At 34.8% G+C, this 14623-nt stretch overlaps 1 protein-coding gene and 1 long non-coding RNA gene across 7 annotated transcripts in view; one reads left to right on the top strand and one right to left on the bottom strand.

The window, feature by feature from the left end:
* NAA15 (N-alpha-acetyltransferase 15, NatA auxiliary subunit) overlaps positions 1-9601 on the top strand; it is a 113467-nt gene extending 103866 nt beyond the window's left edge. For 3 of the 6 annotated variants that reach the window (XM_073237032.1, XM_036998605.2, XM_073237035.1), the window contains 3 exons: positions 4695-4841; positions 5803-5900; positions 7199-9601. In XM_073237032.1, coding sequence (XP_073093133.1) covers positions 4695-4841; positions 5803-5900; positions 7199-7399 — 446 coding nt within the window. In that variant the 3' untranslated portion in view covers positions 7400-9601. Of the gene's footprint in view, positions 1-4694; positions 4842-5017; positions 5214-5802; positions 5901-7198 lie in introns of all 6 variants that reach the window. The other 3 variants (XM_073237034.1, XM_036998606.2, XR_012131563.1) reach the window with 2 other exon arrangements.
* A 31-nt stretch (positions 9602-9632) lies between these two features.
* LOC140849550 (uncharacterized) overlaps positions 9633-14623 on the bottom strand; it is a 42418-nt gene continuing 37427 nt past the window's right edge. Inside the window, exons 2-4 of the long non-coding RNA XR_012131564.1 lie at positions 11654-11686; positions 10414-10526; positions 9633-9766 (exon numbers count right to left, since the gene is read on the bottom strand). This is a non-coding gene — a long non-coding RNA (uncharacterized lncRNA). The remainder of the gene's footprint in view (positions 9767-10413; positions 10527-11653; positions 11687-14623) is intronic.

Below are 14623 nucleotides of genomic sequence, written 5' to 3'. Positions count from 1 at the left end.
AGGAGGAAGGCAGGGTTTTTTTCTTTGTGAAGAAAGTCTTTATTTTAAAGCCCAAACTGTTACTTTTGACATAGAATTATTCAGTCCACCTTATTGAGAATCACCCTTGTTTCTGTTTCTAAAAAGTTACTTGTAAGTTGAAGTTTTGAATTATATTTCATTATGTAAAGCTTTTTATTTTTTAGTAAATTGTTCTAAATTGAAGATTCTCATTAAAATTGACTAGTTATCTCTGTCTCTAGTACAATTCTTTGAGTCATAAAATTTTTGTTACTAAATATAGCTTAAAAAGAACTTTAAAACAATCATAGTTGACTGTGTAAAATGTGAGCTACAGAATTGTACAGATAGTGTGAAGTAGAGCTAGAGAATTAAAAAAAGGTGGAATTTTATGCTAATTATCTCTCATTTTACGGTTGAGAAATCGGGGACCCTAAAAAATGAAATTACTTATTCAAGGTACCATAGATAATAGATAATAGATAATAGAGATGAGAGCCCAGGTCTTTGTATTGTTTTTTCTACTACAAGAGCTTAACATTTAGAATAAAGTGCTCCTGTAGTCACATAGTGTTTTGATTTTAAAGTGACTAGAGAAGGAGAAATTGAATCTTTAATAGAACAATTTGCAGAATTTGGAAATACTGTTAAATTAGCTATCTCATTGCTAAATACTCAGCCCCTTATGAATGTATACATTATATAAAAATGAGATTAAATTAGGCACTCCCATCAGTTTTTAAAAAATGCCAAGTTTTCCCAATTAAGAACATTGTTTTGATGTCTAAGAAAAAGTCAGGTGTTACTTAAATTATATTTATGCTTGCCTAAAAAGTAATTCCTGTTACAGAAACTGAATCACAGAAATGTTTTTCAATTTTTTAAGTTCTGAAAGTAAGAAATAATATAACCACAGTATAGAAAATAGAAGAAAGAATTGCTTTGTTGAGAGGAAATAAAAGTGTTTATTTCTTTTTAGTCTCTGTATTAAAAAATCTTGAAGTTGTGAATCAAAATTAAGCCTAGAAATAACAGTTTCAATCCATTCTTAATAAGGATGGAGTGCACTTTAATTGCTTTCAAACTGACATACTTGCTTTGTTTTTATACAGTCAGTTCTTTCCTGAAAGGTAGTACGTTTAATAGTCCTATAGAGTTAGGGACTTTACTTTGTAATAAGAACTAAAAGTGGCATATTTAAATTATTTGCTTAAAATGAGTATGTGAAATGATGAACATATAACTTTTCTTGGAATAGTTGTTTCAGAAAATAAAAATGCTCATGGACTTCAGAGGAACAAAGGCAGAATGGTCCTGATGTAAAAGTTAGAATTACTGTGTGTCCATGTTAGCTATATGCCCATTGCTCCAGGTATCCTACTGACTTCATTGTCAAGGAAAGATTTACAAAGTAATCCTTAATTTTGACTGAATTTAGACAATGGAAGCAGTGATAATTTGGAGTGATAAAGATGCACTGCCTCTTTTAAAAACCTTCAGGAAGTTGGGTAGACTGCTTCTTACCTTTGTTAACTACAGATTTGTACGAAAAGGAATTTGTGAAACGACAGAAAGACAAAATAAGGGCATCCTTTTTATACCTCACAGGGTTCCTTTAACTAATATATTTGCTTTTTTCAAAAGATTTAACTTTGAAGTAATTTTTCAGGAGCACATTTGTCATGTTAAGTTACATTGTAGTAATCCCTTTACAAGGAAATCCTTGCAAAACCTTTCTGGGAAATATAGAAGGAAAAAAACAATTCAACAGCTATTTCATTAGCTCTAGAAACTTCTCCAAGTGAATATTCATTACCATGGTTGTGGGCACATTCTAAATCTCCATGGTGTTAATGCTACCAATGTTATTAATATCAGTTACACGAAGCCATTTATTATGTAGGCTGTTCCTCTCCTCCTTTTAATTATGAGGATGATTTGGTACCATTTTCAAGTTTTCCACCTTGCTTTGTTTTAAAAAGCTGTTGTGATTTAAAGCAATTTAAATTACAATTCTGGTCAGTGCTAAGTAAAAGATAGAAGCTTAAGTATTCAATTGTTTTATTCCTCTATATGCTTTTAAAATTAGTACTATTTGGCCACCCTGACCTATACTGAATCTTTTATCAGTTTTCTCTGTCATTTGTACAAACTCATTTCTTCTTTTTCTTTCATCTGCAGATTATATTTCTTCTGTAGTTAATGTATTTCCCAAAAAAAACCTTGGTTAATATGCTCATTTATCTAGTTTTGCCATTTGGAGTGGTGATCATTTAGTAGGTTGTGTACTGTAATGTGGTCATGAGTAGGCATTATCTCATGCAAAATAGGAACATTTTTTACCCAAATTATTAACAGAAATACCAGCTGTAACTAAGCGAATTCCTGTTCCTAAGAATCACACCCTTCTTCATTGTGACTGTTAACAGCAGTTACTAAATTAATTTAATCTGTTAATAAGCTAATAGCATGAACCAAACATTATTTTAATTTTAGTATGTCAGAGGACTCAAAAGTCCCTTAAGAGGAGGGTATTATTCCCCTCCTCCCAATCAACTGTTATGTTTCCTTGAGTCACAAGGCTTATTATTACATCCTGGAAGGTAATTGAGTAGCCTGAGACTTTTTACTTTCCTGAGGACTTATTGGGTTTTTTTGTTAGTTTTTGTCACTTTCAAAGGTTTTTAGATTGATTTCACCCCCCATTAGTGTTTAGCAGTAAAACGTTGTCTAATAGCTGTGACATTGGGTCCACCTTTCCTTAAGGTACAGGTAAAACAGCATTATACAGAATTTCATAGGACATTGTTTTATTGCAGTATAATTTTTGTGTGTGTGATTAGCATTTTCCTGGAAATTACAGTTCCAGTCTACATGAGAAGAGGGGAGAAAACTGAGTTGGCCTCAAACGTTTTTGAATTAGTGGAAATATTTTTGTAAACAGCTATTAGTGGAAGTTAGGAGTTATTTAAATATGTACTCATATCCCAAACACCATTGATAGGTATTTACATATTTGTTTTTAATAGTGTGGTTTTTCTTTTAAGCAGTTTTGATTTTTCTGGGGAGATTATTTAACCTGAGTTACTGCTTAACAAGTTCATGAAGGTGATGAAAAACATGAAAAGCTTAACAGCTCCCTGTAAGAAACTGTAACACAAACTGTACATACAGTTACTTTCCATTCTGCATATAAAGTGTCCCTAATGTATTTCAGGCAAACCAGCAAGCCCATGGAAATAATATATTTTATAGAAGACCTGTTTTTTTTGACATAATGTTCATTATAATGGCTATAACCTATTTTGACAACTTTTCTGTTCTCCGTAAGTTCCTATGCCCCCTTGAAAAATAATATAAAAATTGCTAAAACCGAGTTGAAAGTACAGCCATAGTGTAAAGGAAGCTAACTTCTTAACAGGTAGCTTATTTTTTTTGAACCACCCAATACTACAGACTGATAGAAGAAATACTGTTTAACCAACAGAGGGTATATCAGTCATTCAGTTGCTAATTATTTGTGGAATATTTCTTGGATGTTTATTACTAAAGAATTCTGTGTTTTTTAAACTTACGGTAGTGATCCATTAGTGAGACAATGAAAGCAGTTTAGTGGGTCATTACCACTAAAACCTAAAATAGAAATAAAGTAGAAAATACAGCATACATTGTGCAAAGAAAGGTAAGGGGTCAGTGTTCTGTGAAACTTTTGCTTCATTTAATAAGTTATGCATATAGAATACACTTTCATCAGAGTACAAATATTTGATTGTAGTCAAAGTTTGAAAGCTGCCACCACAGTTCCTAACCATAAGGAAAATCTGTTTTTGTTTTCAATCTGTGATAAAATTAGTAACTGTAATTTATTGAATGTAAATTGTCCTGATTGTGATCCTTCTAGGTTAGATACCACCTCAGTTTTACAGATCAAGAAATAGGTTCAGAGAGGTTATGATTTGTCCAAGCCTAGATCCATACCTGGTCTATCTTGCTCAAAGCTCCAGACTTGTTTCTCTATATCAAAAATGGTAGCGAACAAAGAAGCCTAACTAGGTTTAGTCCACAGAGGTTGAGGGGCAGCTTTTCCATCTCCAAATCCCAAAGCCTGGAAATATGACCACAGTGTATTCATTATAGTTTAAATCTTTGTTGGTCCTTTGGAGTTATAGCTCAGTTCAAGTAGCCCCTAAAAAGAAAGGTCAATGAAGTCAACCATGTGTTCTCTTGGAATTGATAAACTTGTATGCCTTACTTGGATATAGAAGAAGATGGAGAGGGTAAGGAATATTTTGCTGTCTTTGGCACTGTATATTTGCTGTGGCATAATTTCCCAGGTAGGTGCTGGCAAAGCCGCTGTTTTGTAGATTCCCTTTAAAGTTGAGGGGGGCAGGCCCTAGGGGCATATAGATGGCTATGGGACTACCTCTTTCATCATCTGTTTTGCTTTCTGATCTTTTCTGGGTTAATCATCTTATCAATGAAATATCTTTGAATGCCTTTAGAAAATCATTATTTTGCTGACAGTCTTTAATTTTATATAGGTAAGCTCTTTAAGTGTTGAACTGTCAGTACATTCATCTAGTCTTTCTATATAATTGCTTTGTTTCATTGACCTCATTCAAGTAGATAATTTTTTAACTCCTACAAACTTTATCAGAGTAACTGCTAAGAGAGTTTGTTTTTAATTTATTCAGCAGTGTGTGAAAGTAAAGATTTACCTGATACAGTTAGAACAGTATTAAAACAAGAAATGAATCGTCTTTTTGGAGCAACAAATCCAAAGAATTTCAATGAAACTTTTCTGAAAAGGAATTCTGATTCATTGCCACACAGATTATCAGGTAATTTCTTTATCTTTATTATAACCTTCTGAAACAACTTCAGTTTTTATTTTAATGGATCAGTAACAAGGTTACACATTGTTTTGCATGGAAGAGACAATGTGTATATGTCTCATTTTAAACTCATGAAAACAGGCATCTTATATATGCTTCCTTTAAATTTTTTAATTTCTTAGACAAGATCATTCCCATGAACAAAGACCAGAAGAGTCTCCTAGTTCTGCATTGGCATTACAAAGAAGCAAGACAACTGAATTTAGCTTTAAACATCACATACAACGGAGGAGGAACTTTGTTTCTTTTCTTTCTCCCATCAGTGTACTTTTGAAATTCACTTGAACGTGATTGTCATCTTCCATTTCTCATGCTTATGTAAGATACCAGAATTGATACTGTAAACACCTGAAACTTATCTTACGGGCAAGGGTCATCTGACAAGGGTTAGTGAGCCAAAGTCTGAACTTGATGGGACTATGTGGGTAGTGACTTCAGTAGAGTGCTTTTAAAATACTAGGCTTAAGAAGCCCAGAAACTTTGTATGCCTTTGTAGAATTCTGAATTCAGTTTTTTGGCTTGCACTGTCAGTCATGTACCCTCCCTTCTAACACACACACATTTAATGGGGTCTTCCTTTCAACTCCAAATAACTCTCATTTTAGAAAGAAAAAAACTATCCATGGTCCCACCAAACACAAAAATATTATTAAATACTGGTATTTCTTCAGAGTCCTTCTTACCTTAATCATTCTCCTGATTTCCTGATTTGGACAGTTAGGCTAATTCTGGTCTATCCTCTCAGGATTTTTTTAAAAACAGTGATTCAGATGGCTATTCTCATTTTTCTAATAAAGTGCCACACTCTGTGTGTACATATACCTTGCATTTTATATTTGAATGAAAAGAGGGTAAGATACTGGATTTACCTTGAATAAGAATAATTCCCTTTTTTCTTCTCATTTAGCTGCCAAAATGGTATATTATTTAGATCCTTCTAGTCAGAAGCGAGCTGTAGAGTTGGCAACAACACTTGACGAATCCCTCACCAACAGGAACCTCCAGGTAATGTTTTTCATATTTTGTATAAGAGGACCTGACTTCTTTTTCTTTTTCATCAAAAGAATAATTTTCACCAGATCATTTTTTAAATTTATGCATACTGTTTTCCAAACCAGTATGAAGCCATGTCAGAAGCTTCCCTTCCCTTCCCTGTACTTAGGACTGTGTGTATGCATGATGCACAGTGCACAGCAGGCCATGTGGCATTCAGGGACTAAAGTTATGTCTGTTACTTACAGTGATTTGCTTTTAGAAATAATGTTTTTCTAAAATCATATATACATGCCATAGTTGATTGTGGATTTCAATTTATATCTGTGCATTTATGAGCAAGCAGCGGTCTCTGAAGATTCTGACATATTTAAGATGTATTTATGAGGAGTTAAATTAGAATACTCATTTCATAGCTTGTAACATGGGATTGAGTACAAGATAATATGGGTAGGTTGTAAAATGTAGATTCTAGTTTAGACAGAAAACAAAGGACAGCTACTTCATGTGATAAATGGCCAGATAAAAAAGTACCTCCTGAAAGATAGTTAAATATATTTCTTAAGAGCAAATGAAGGAAATATCTTTAAGAAAGAAAAATTGTTGGTTGCTAATTAATGCATCATTTTGATTAGAGCCTTTCTAGACTGGCAGAGTTTATAGGGTATTATATATCTGGAAACTCTACCATGTTTTCAAAGTGAAAAGGTGAAACAAAACATGAGAAATACAAGTTACCATGAATCATTTAAAAATAGAAGCAACAGACCTACTTAGGGGTTTAGTTGAAAGACTTATCAATTTTCATGGACAAATTGTATTTCCTTCAAGTTTGAGACCCTCTCTCCTGCTTAGTTATTAGATACACATTAAGGTTCTTTTTAATAAAGTGTTGAAAAACAATGTTTGTTCGATTTTGCCAACTTGTTTTAGGTCTCCAAAAAAACTAAAAGGCTTAAGTGCAGTAATTGCTATTGGCATGTAAAATCTGACTTACACAGGGCCAGCCTAGGTGGGGGCAAGTTGCCACCTAGGGTTGAGTATTTGCTGAGAATATTGTAGCACCTTATGCAGCTTGCTTGTCCAACCTTAGTCCTAAACCTGTTAATATAGTCACCCTTTTATATAAAACCTGCAATTCTGAAGAAACTAATTCTAATGTAATGTATGCATATGTGGGAGTCAATATTTTGTTATCTTAAATATGTACATATGCCTTTTTTTTGGAACTGTTGATAATGAAATACCTAATAAATTCACAGTAAAAACTTTTTTGATAAGTTATAACATGACCTTTTTCCTTTATTTAGACATGTATGGAGATATTAGAAGCCTTGTTTGATGGTAGCCTAGGAGACTGTAAAGAAGCTGCTGAAGTTTATAGAGCAAATTGTCATAAGCTTTTCCCTTACGCTTTGGCTTTCATGCCTCCTGGATATGAAGAGGATATGAAGATCACAGTTAATGGAGATAGCTCTGCAGAAACTGAAGAACTGGCCAATGAAATTTGAACATCATAAAACAAGCAAATGGAATGACTTTGGACCATATCTAGTGTATAATATTTTTGTCACGCACCTGCTGCATTGCTCTAACTTACACAGAATGAGAAGAGTACATGTTCTTGCCTTCAAATAGTGTTTTACGTTTTTTATCCTGCTGAAAAAGTATATATAAAATATCTAACATACTACAGGATATAGGTTCAGTTTCTTAAGAAATTAAAAGCTGCTAAAATTGAGGGGATAAAAAAGATACCTTATTCTATTCCTACCTACCCACCCATGTTTTTAAACTAATTTATATAAACTCTGGAGGCTGTTACAGCTAACAAAGCAGGTGTGTGGCAGAAATATTACTTTAAATTTGTCTTGTGAGATTTTACTATATCTCAGACAGCAGAAATGCTGTTTTAGCACTGGATTCTTTCACTGAGCACAAAGAGTTGTTGGGGCTTTAGCATCTGACTGATTTTGTTACGGGGTTGAATCTGACCATAGGAAGTATGCAATGTGAATCACTATTTACAGAGAAACTACAACAGATGCTTGATGTTGTAGAAGCTGGGATGTAGAGATACCAAGCAGAATTATGAGACCTCGAGGGTGTTCAGTATGCTTGTTGTGTTTCCAAAATTCACTGTACACGATCAGTTTGGTGTTCTTGTACCACAGTTTTTAACTGAAGGAACCAGTTGGAACAATCTCAATTTTAACTGAAACTTGAAGAACTAAAATAACAATGCAGGCCTTTCAGCATTGTTTTGGCCAAACTTGTTAAAACTGTAATGCAAGAACCAAATGCACTGTGATGTGGCACCAACTAATTAGCAAGCATGAATTTTTTCACCCAAGAGTGAAAAAAGAAAATCTACCATGGCTTGAAGTTAAAGAGCAGAACTCCTGACTACCATTCTATGACTGATCAAGAGACTAATAGATAAAAACCTCAGCAGGCCTTGTTCACGATATGCAGAAAAAAGTGCTGCAGTTTAGATACCTCTGGAATTTTTCCACAGTGTCACAGGTTTGTAATACTTGAAGCCCTACATTTCTAAGAATATATTTCTTGCTCAGTTGTTTCAGGCAAGCCCAAGACTTTGTAATTTTTAAAGGGCCCAAGATTTTTTTTTTTCCAATAACAGACCAGCTTCTTTTTCCTGCAGTTACAGATGTAATTTCCTTTTTGTTGTCAAACACAAGGTACCAAATATGATGCAATAAATTGTTTTGAAAAACAATTGTGTGAATATTTCAGCTAATCTTTGTTGGGCTTCTGTGAAAATACACAGGTGGAAACAGAGGTGCAGAGCCAGAGGCAGTGTATTGTGCTGTCAGGCTAGTTCAGGTGGGAAGTTTTAGAATGGGCTAAATGCTGGTGTCAGGGAAATTCCATAATGCAAGTGTAGTGGTCCTGTGTTAAGATTTTATTGAGGGCTCGGGTGGCAGCAGGCACTATGAATGTAATTTTTAACTCATAATTTGAAAGGAAAACTGAAAACTGCTATTTTGAGAAAATGAGCCTTGAAATGCTAAACACTGAAAACTAGCCTCAGGCTCACTATTCTCTTTGCATTTGCAAGATCTGGACAAGATGAAGTAGAATGAATGAATTGTATTTATAATTGACCTTTCTGTGGTACTTTTAGTTTATAGAAAGTATATTCTAAAGGGAATTTTCAGGAGACCTGTTCCTTTTACTGATTGAACTGTTGTGCTAAACGCAGCCTTTTATAGTACGTGACCTGCATTCCACATCCCGGTCTAACAATCTGGTGACATTAAGACAAGTACAAGTTGAACTCCAGTACTGTGTTAGGTTTTATTAACTGGCCCTGTCTCAGGAACACCTTAACAGATGGCAAAAACAAACCCTTTTTCAACCTCTCCTATGAGTGGCTACTGAAGTGCTTACTCTTGGGACAGAACACTAGTGCTACCTCTGCCGCTACAGAGGTGTTTGGAGGAGGCACCAGCCATATATACTAGGGGATGTATGTGTGGGTTATGTTTAAACTCTACTGTATATTGAAATGAAATTCATATATTTGTCTTGACGATGTTCAAACTATGTAGATTGTCTTAGAATGAATATTCATTCTCAACTCGATGCAGATTCCACCTTAAGGAACTTAAATTCCTAACATGTATATTGTATTCCAACCCAGTTTTACTGGAATTATTGAATAAATATTTTATTTTCTTTCAGGTTTACTTGATAGTGAATACATTGTCTGATGTCAGAGGACCTTGACAGGGTTCATTTTATGTCCAGACATCACCCTTAAGACATTGTACTGTACTTTCGTGCTCTGAATAGTATCAACTGGATGGATCATCTCACATTTGCCTCATTCACTCTTTTAATTCCAAATGATGCTGTGGGGGAAAAACAGGGTTAGAAAAACAAGTGGGAAAAAAAATGCAGTGCTGTTGTACTCTTAACAAGTGCCTTATGTTTATTGCTAAGAACTGGTGTTATCAACCCTTTTGAAGAAAGGGTCCCTTGACCTGTATTAACATAGGAAAGTAAAGTTATTTTTGTTTTTCTTTATATTTACTACTCTTGTCATTTCTCATTTAAAAATTAAAATCTGAGGTTAGTATACTCAGCTTTAATTAGATAGTTGAGTCATTTTCAACATTTTTCTGTATTTATTATGCATAAGAACAAAGCGTGACCTATAATAGTATGACTAATAGTAGTCCCAACATAGTGAATAGTTTTTCTGGGGTCTTATCAGGCCCTTGTTTTTCACAGTGTTGCTTGTACTCCATGGTGTGTTGCTGTTAGAGCTGTGATTGTAAAAGAGGCCAGGGAAGTGTGGTCTACATTCAGGTAGGTGGTGATAAATTCAGGGAAGTTTCTCTCCTGCACAATTTCTAGGAGTATTTCAGTTGCCATATGTAGCATGTTTGGAAAAAAAGGTAAAAAGTGAACTGTTAGTTTTTCTTAGATACATGTTGCTTGTCTTAGTATTTATCAGCCTTAAATTTAGAAATTAAGAATTCAGAGAAAGACTGACCTTTCAGATAGAAGGTAGTCTTCCTGTTCTAGTTTATGCTCCACCTCTTTACAGGCAAGGTTTCTTGATAATATTCTCCTATTGTCTGAACTTTGCCCAATCCACTACCAAACCTAAATTAAAAACAAAGTCCCATGAAATGGCTATGTTGCACCATAAGGAGCTGAAACCTTAAGTTTTGTTTCAATTTTAATGGTTTGAAATCTTACAACTTTTAGCAATAAAATGTTTTTGGAAAAGGTATTCTTTATTGAACTGCACTTTCATCTTTCTAATATGTGACCCACAAGATGGATGTTGTATAGGTAACATACAATATGTTTTGCAGAAGATAATACATACCGTAGGTTATACAGCCTATTGAACACTGCTGGTATGTCATAAAAATGCACAGAAGGAAAGGGAGCAGTATGTTGTTGGAAAGAGGGTCTAAAGGTTTCCAGCCTCTTGGTTTATCCAGTTGCCTTTGAAGCAATGCCATTTTGGGATTATAGGAAGAAAAAATTGGTACTTTTTAAATTTGAAATTTTACTAAATTGTCAACTATAGACAAGCTTGGGAACTTAATCTTCAGTGCTTTTTCTGGAGTTCTGTGTGCCAAAAACAGAATATAGACCTTCGAGGCCACTTACAGCAAAAATGAAGTTGATACTTGGCAATCTAACAAGACTGCAATATAGTTCTTAACATTTCAAAAATATAAGGCCTTTTTGTGTATTTTAAGGGACTACTATTTCATACCAGTGGTACAATTCTTGCTAACTGAAAAAAAAACTGATGGTGATAAATATATAATGGAAATTTTCCTACCTGTATTACAAGATTTTTGCTGTTAGTAAATCTTCAACTTGGTTTCAGTAAGTACAAATTATCTTCTCGTTTAGAAACAAGAGTAAAGAGATTTTTGGAGTATGTTGTGGATCCCATGACTTGCTTTCAGCTAATTACATTTGCCTTCTATAGCTTAGTTACTGTGCATTGTTTAACAAACAGAAAGCCTCTTCTGTTTAGCATTCTATGGGTATCTTTCCAATCTGTCTTAATTTCCTAACATTGGGTTTTATAAAAATAAACTTGTCACTTGTTTACTTTGATGAGCAAGTTTTATCAGGTCCATTTTCTGGTGACTGGCCTCATCACAACTGGGTTTTCTAAAATGTTTATACAAAACTCTGGTGTTTCTACATTAATAGAAACTAAATTAGCTACCAACCTCTTGTCTTTCTTTTGAACTACTTACTTGCCTTCAAGTAGTCATACTGCTAGTTGGTACCTGTAAAATGAAAAGGGAGCCATTTAAAGAAGTAGGTGATTAACCTGTCTCCCACATCCTTTCTTCTTTAAGTTGTCAACTACAGTGTACTAAATACTAGTTCTTCCCTTCGTTAGCTTGATAAAAAGATGTACCATGCATTAATAACAAGTATTCAGAAACATGTAGTCTGCTAGCATTGTACTTTTGCATTATTTGCTCAGGTGTTCATTGAAAAGGATCTAAGAGTAAGCTTCACTTGTAACTTTATAACAGTTTTATTTTAAGAGCCTACTTGTTACTTCAAGCATTCCATTTCACATAGCATTTTTCATTTCACCTGCTAGTATGCTTTTTGAGAGAGATAAAATTACAGTATGAAGTTAAATGATTAATACTTTGGTTCAGACTCAGGTAAATCCATTTCTAATGTGATAGGTGAAATCTCAAGGACTCAACAGTGGGTACATTTTACTGTAAGGGTATAGTGACTAGGACACTACATAGTTGGCATTCAAATCCTTGTTAAATTTGCTGTGAATATTAATATTGCTCTACAGAGTGTAGAAAATCACAATAAAGTATATTAACTTTCAGGTCACCTGCAAAGGCTCACAAAATTTTTCCCTTTATCTGTTGATTTATAGTATTCCCACTCATCTTCCCCTTGTCCCTGCCTGCTCATCTTAAGGAATTTCCTTGAAATACCAGAGCCATTGTATTTTATGTTGAATGAATTTCTCATCTAATTTTTGGGTTTTTTCCCCCAGTAATTTGTCAGAGGAATGATTGCGACTGGCTTCATAGGAAACAGATGACTGGAGGAACATCCTTTATGTCTCTAGCAACCAACCACCCAGGTAGCATGTCCAGTGGAATTAAGTTACCACAAAGGTTGTCGTCTTTCAAATAGTATGAAGGGACTGGGAACACACCACCTATCTGGAAGGCTCTTTCTGCAGCCTAGCATCTCCACTTTTAATCCTTGCAAGTAAGGACACGCTAGGTAGGGATATGCAATGGTTATTTCTAGACACTTGACCTACAGCTAGTGTTCATCACACCAAGAACTTTGGTTCAAGTTGATCTTACTCGATAGGCAAGTGAATCCTTTTAAGTCATAACTTAACCCTGGTGGTATATTCAAATCCCAGAGGAACTATTTAAAAACCACAAACCTTAATCACCAGGTCCACCTGCAAAGATCTGATTTAAGTGATCTGGAGTCAGACCTGCACACTGGTTTTCCATCAAGGAAGAAGTTTAATAGTAGGGGCTTTTTACTCAGAAGAGATCAGAGCAAGCAACTAAATGCAAAAAGATTAACTTTACCCCATCTTACACTAAGAGACAGACCTACTATTTGAATTTTCTGTCAAGAACTTTCTGGTTACTTTTAAAGTCCATGCTTTTCTCTACTTAAATCATACTGCTGCTTTTTACCTGAGATGCTGATATTCAAAGAAAAAGACCTCACCTCTTTATAGCTTTGTTAGATACTGTAACTTGTTTCCATTGAAGCAACTTTTAAAATACACTTGCCATAAATTAGATAGATAAGCTTGAGTTTTTGAGTGGGTATCAAAACAATGCAGTCAGTAGAATTAAATGAGGTGGGTGGTAGATATTACTAGTTGAAAATCCATTCACACGTAACCTCCAAATAAATGATTTTTTCTTCCTAAAGGACTGCATTTTCCATAAACCAGTGAATTTCTATTAAAAATCACAGATGTAAAAAGAGCCATTCTAGCACAAAAGCTAAATATGGACCTGTCAGTGTAGAACCTAGAAAGGAGATATACGTGCTATAGAATTACATACCAAACTGAAGCCTGCATTATGATACCCATTGAAATAACATTCTGGATAGATCCCCCAAATCTATCCAGTCTAGTATTTTTCTTTAATAAAATAGTGATTGTTTTATAGCCCAGTCCTCAATTCTAATTTGTTATTGACTGGTTAAAGAATTTGATAACTCTTGTTGTGTTGCCACTGTTCATCACCGTTCCTAAGTTTATAGATTTAGGTGATTTTCATGTTTGTGAACTAGAAAGCTGAAATTATTATAGTCTCTTCATATAGAATCCTTAACTATGCTTCAGTTACTTTTCCCTGTCTTTGTAATTAGATGCCAAATATTTGGTATAAACACTGTGGCTTGGTACAAAGAAGTATGATACAGTTAAAAACAGGCTTTTAGGTCAGAGTTAGGTTTGTGTCCTGGCTCAGGTCCCTCAGGCAAGATACTAAGAATTCCTAGTTCACATTGTTGGGGGAGCGTTGTGTCTTTTCCTCAGTTCTTGTCCCCACCGCAACAAAGAATTGAAGAGCAGAGACACACTAGTGAAGCAGAGTAAAAGTTTTATTTAAAATTACTTAAACAGAAAATGTGCAGGTGACAGGGAGAAGAGGGGCTGTGAAAGGCTGGAGAAAGTTTTAAGGCTACACACAGTACAGGCGACCTCAGAGGGGAGGTGCACTGAAAGATTGGTGAAAAAGTTATGCACTTAGAAAGTGCAGGTGACCTCAGAGGAGCACACTAAAAGGTTGGGGTTTCCCCTTTTAAGCATTTTCAGGAATGTGACCAGAGGCTGGGGGTACAGACTTGTTCAGTGGTCCCTGAATATTTTTAAAAAACAAGGAATTTACTACTATGATTTCTCCCTGAGATACCAGCATCTTGGTCTGGGAGCGTATCAAACAAAACTGTCTGTCCAGCCCCCAAGGTGGGTTGAGCTATTGTCCGTTTGCTAAAGAGTAAATTAAGAATCTTAACTTCTTCCTGGGTTTTAAAATGCAATCTTATTTTAAGATGGAATCCTTCCTGCCTTTTACTATGTTTATGGCTGGCTCTGCATGCTGAATTAGTTGCCCAGGTTGCAAATTACTTCATTAGCACTGAAGGAGAAAAAAACAGCATATAGGTAAAGTTAAAAAAATAAGCTGGGCCTG

Source organism: Manis javanica, chromosome 5 (genome assembly GCF_040802235.1).
Source record: "Manis javanica isolate MJ-LG chromosome 5, MJ_LKY, whole genome shotgun sequence".
NCBI classification, from domain to species: Eukaryota; Metazoa; Chordata; class Mammalia; order Pholidota; family Manidae; genus Manis; species Manis javanica.
Note: the sequence above shows the minus strand (reverse complement) of the source record. Positions and strands in the feature narration are given on the sequence as shown.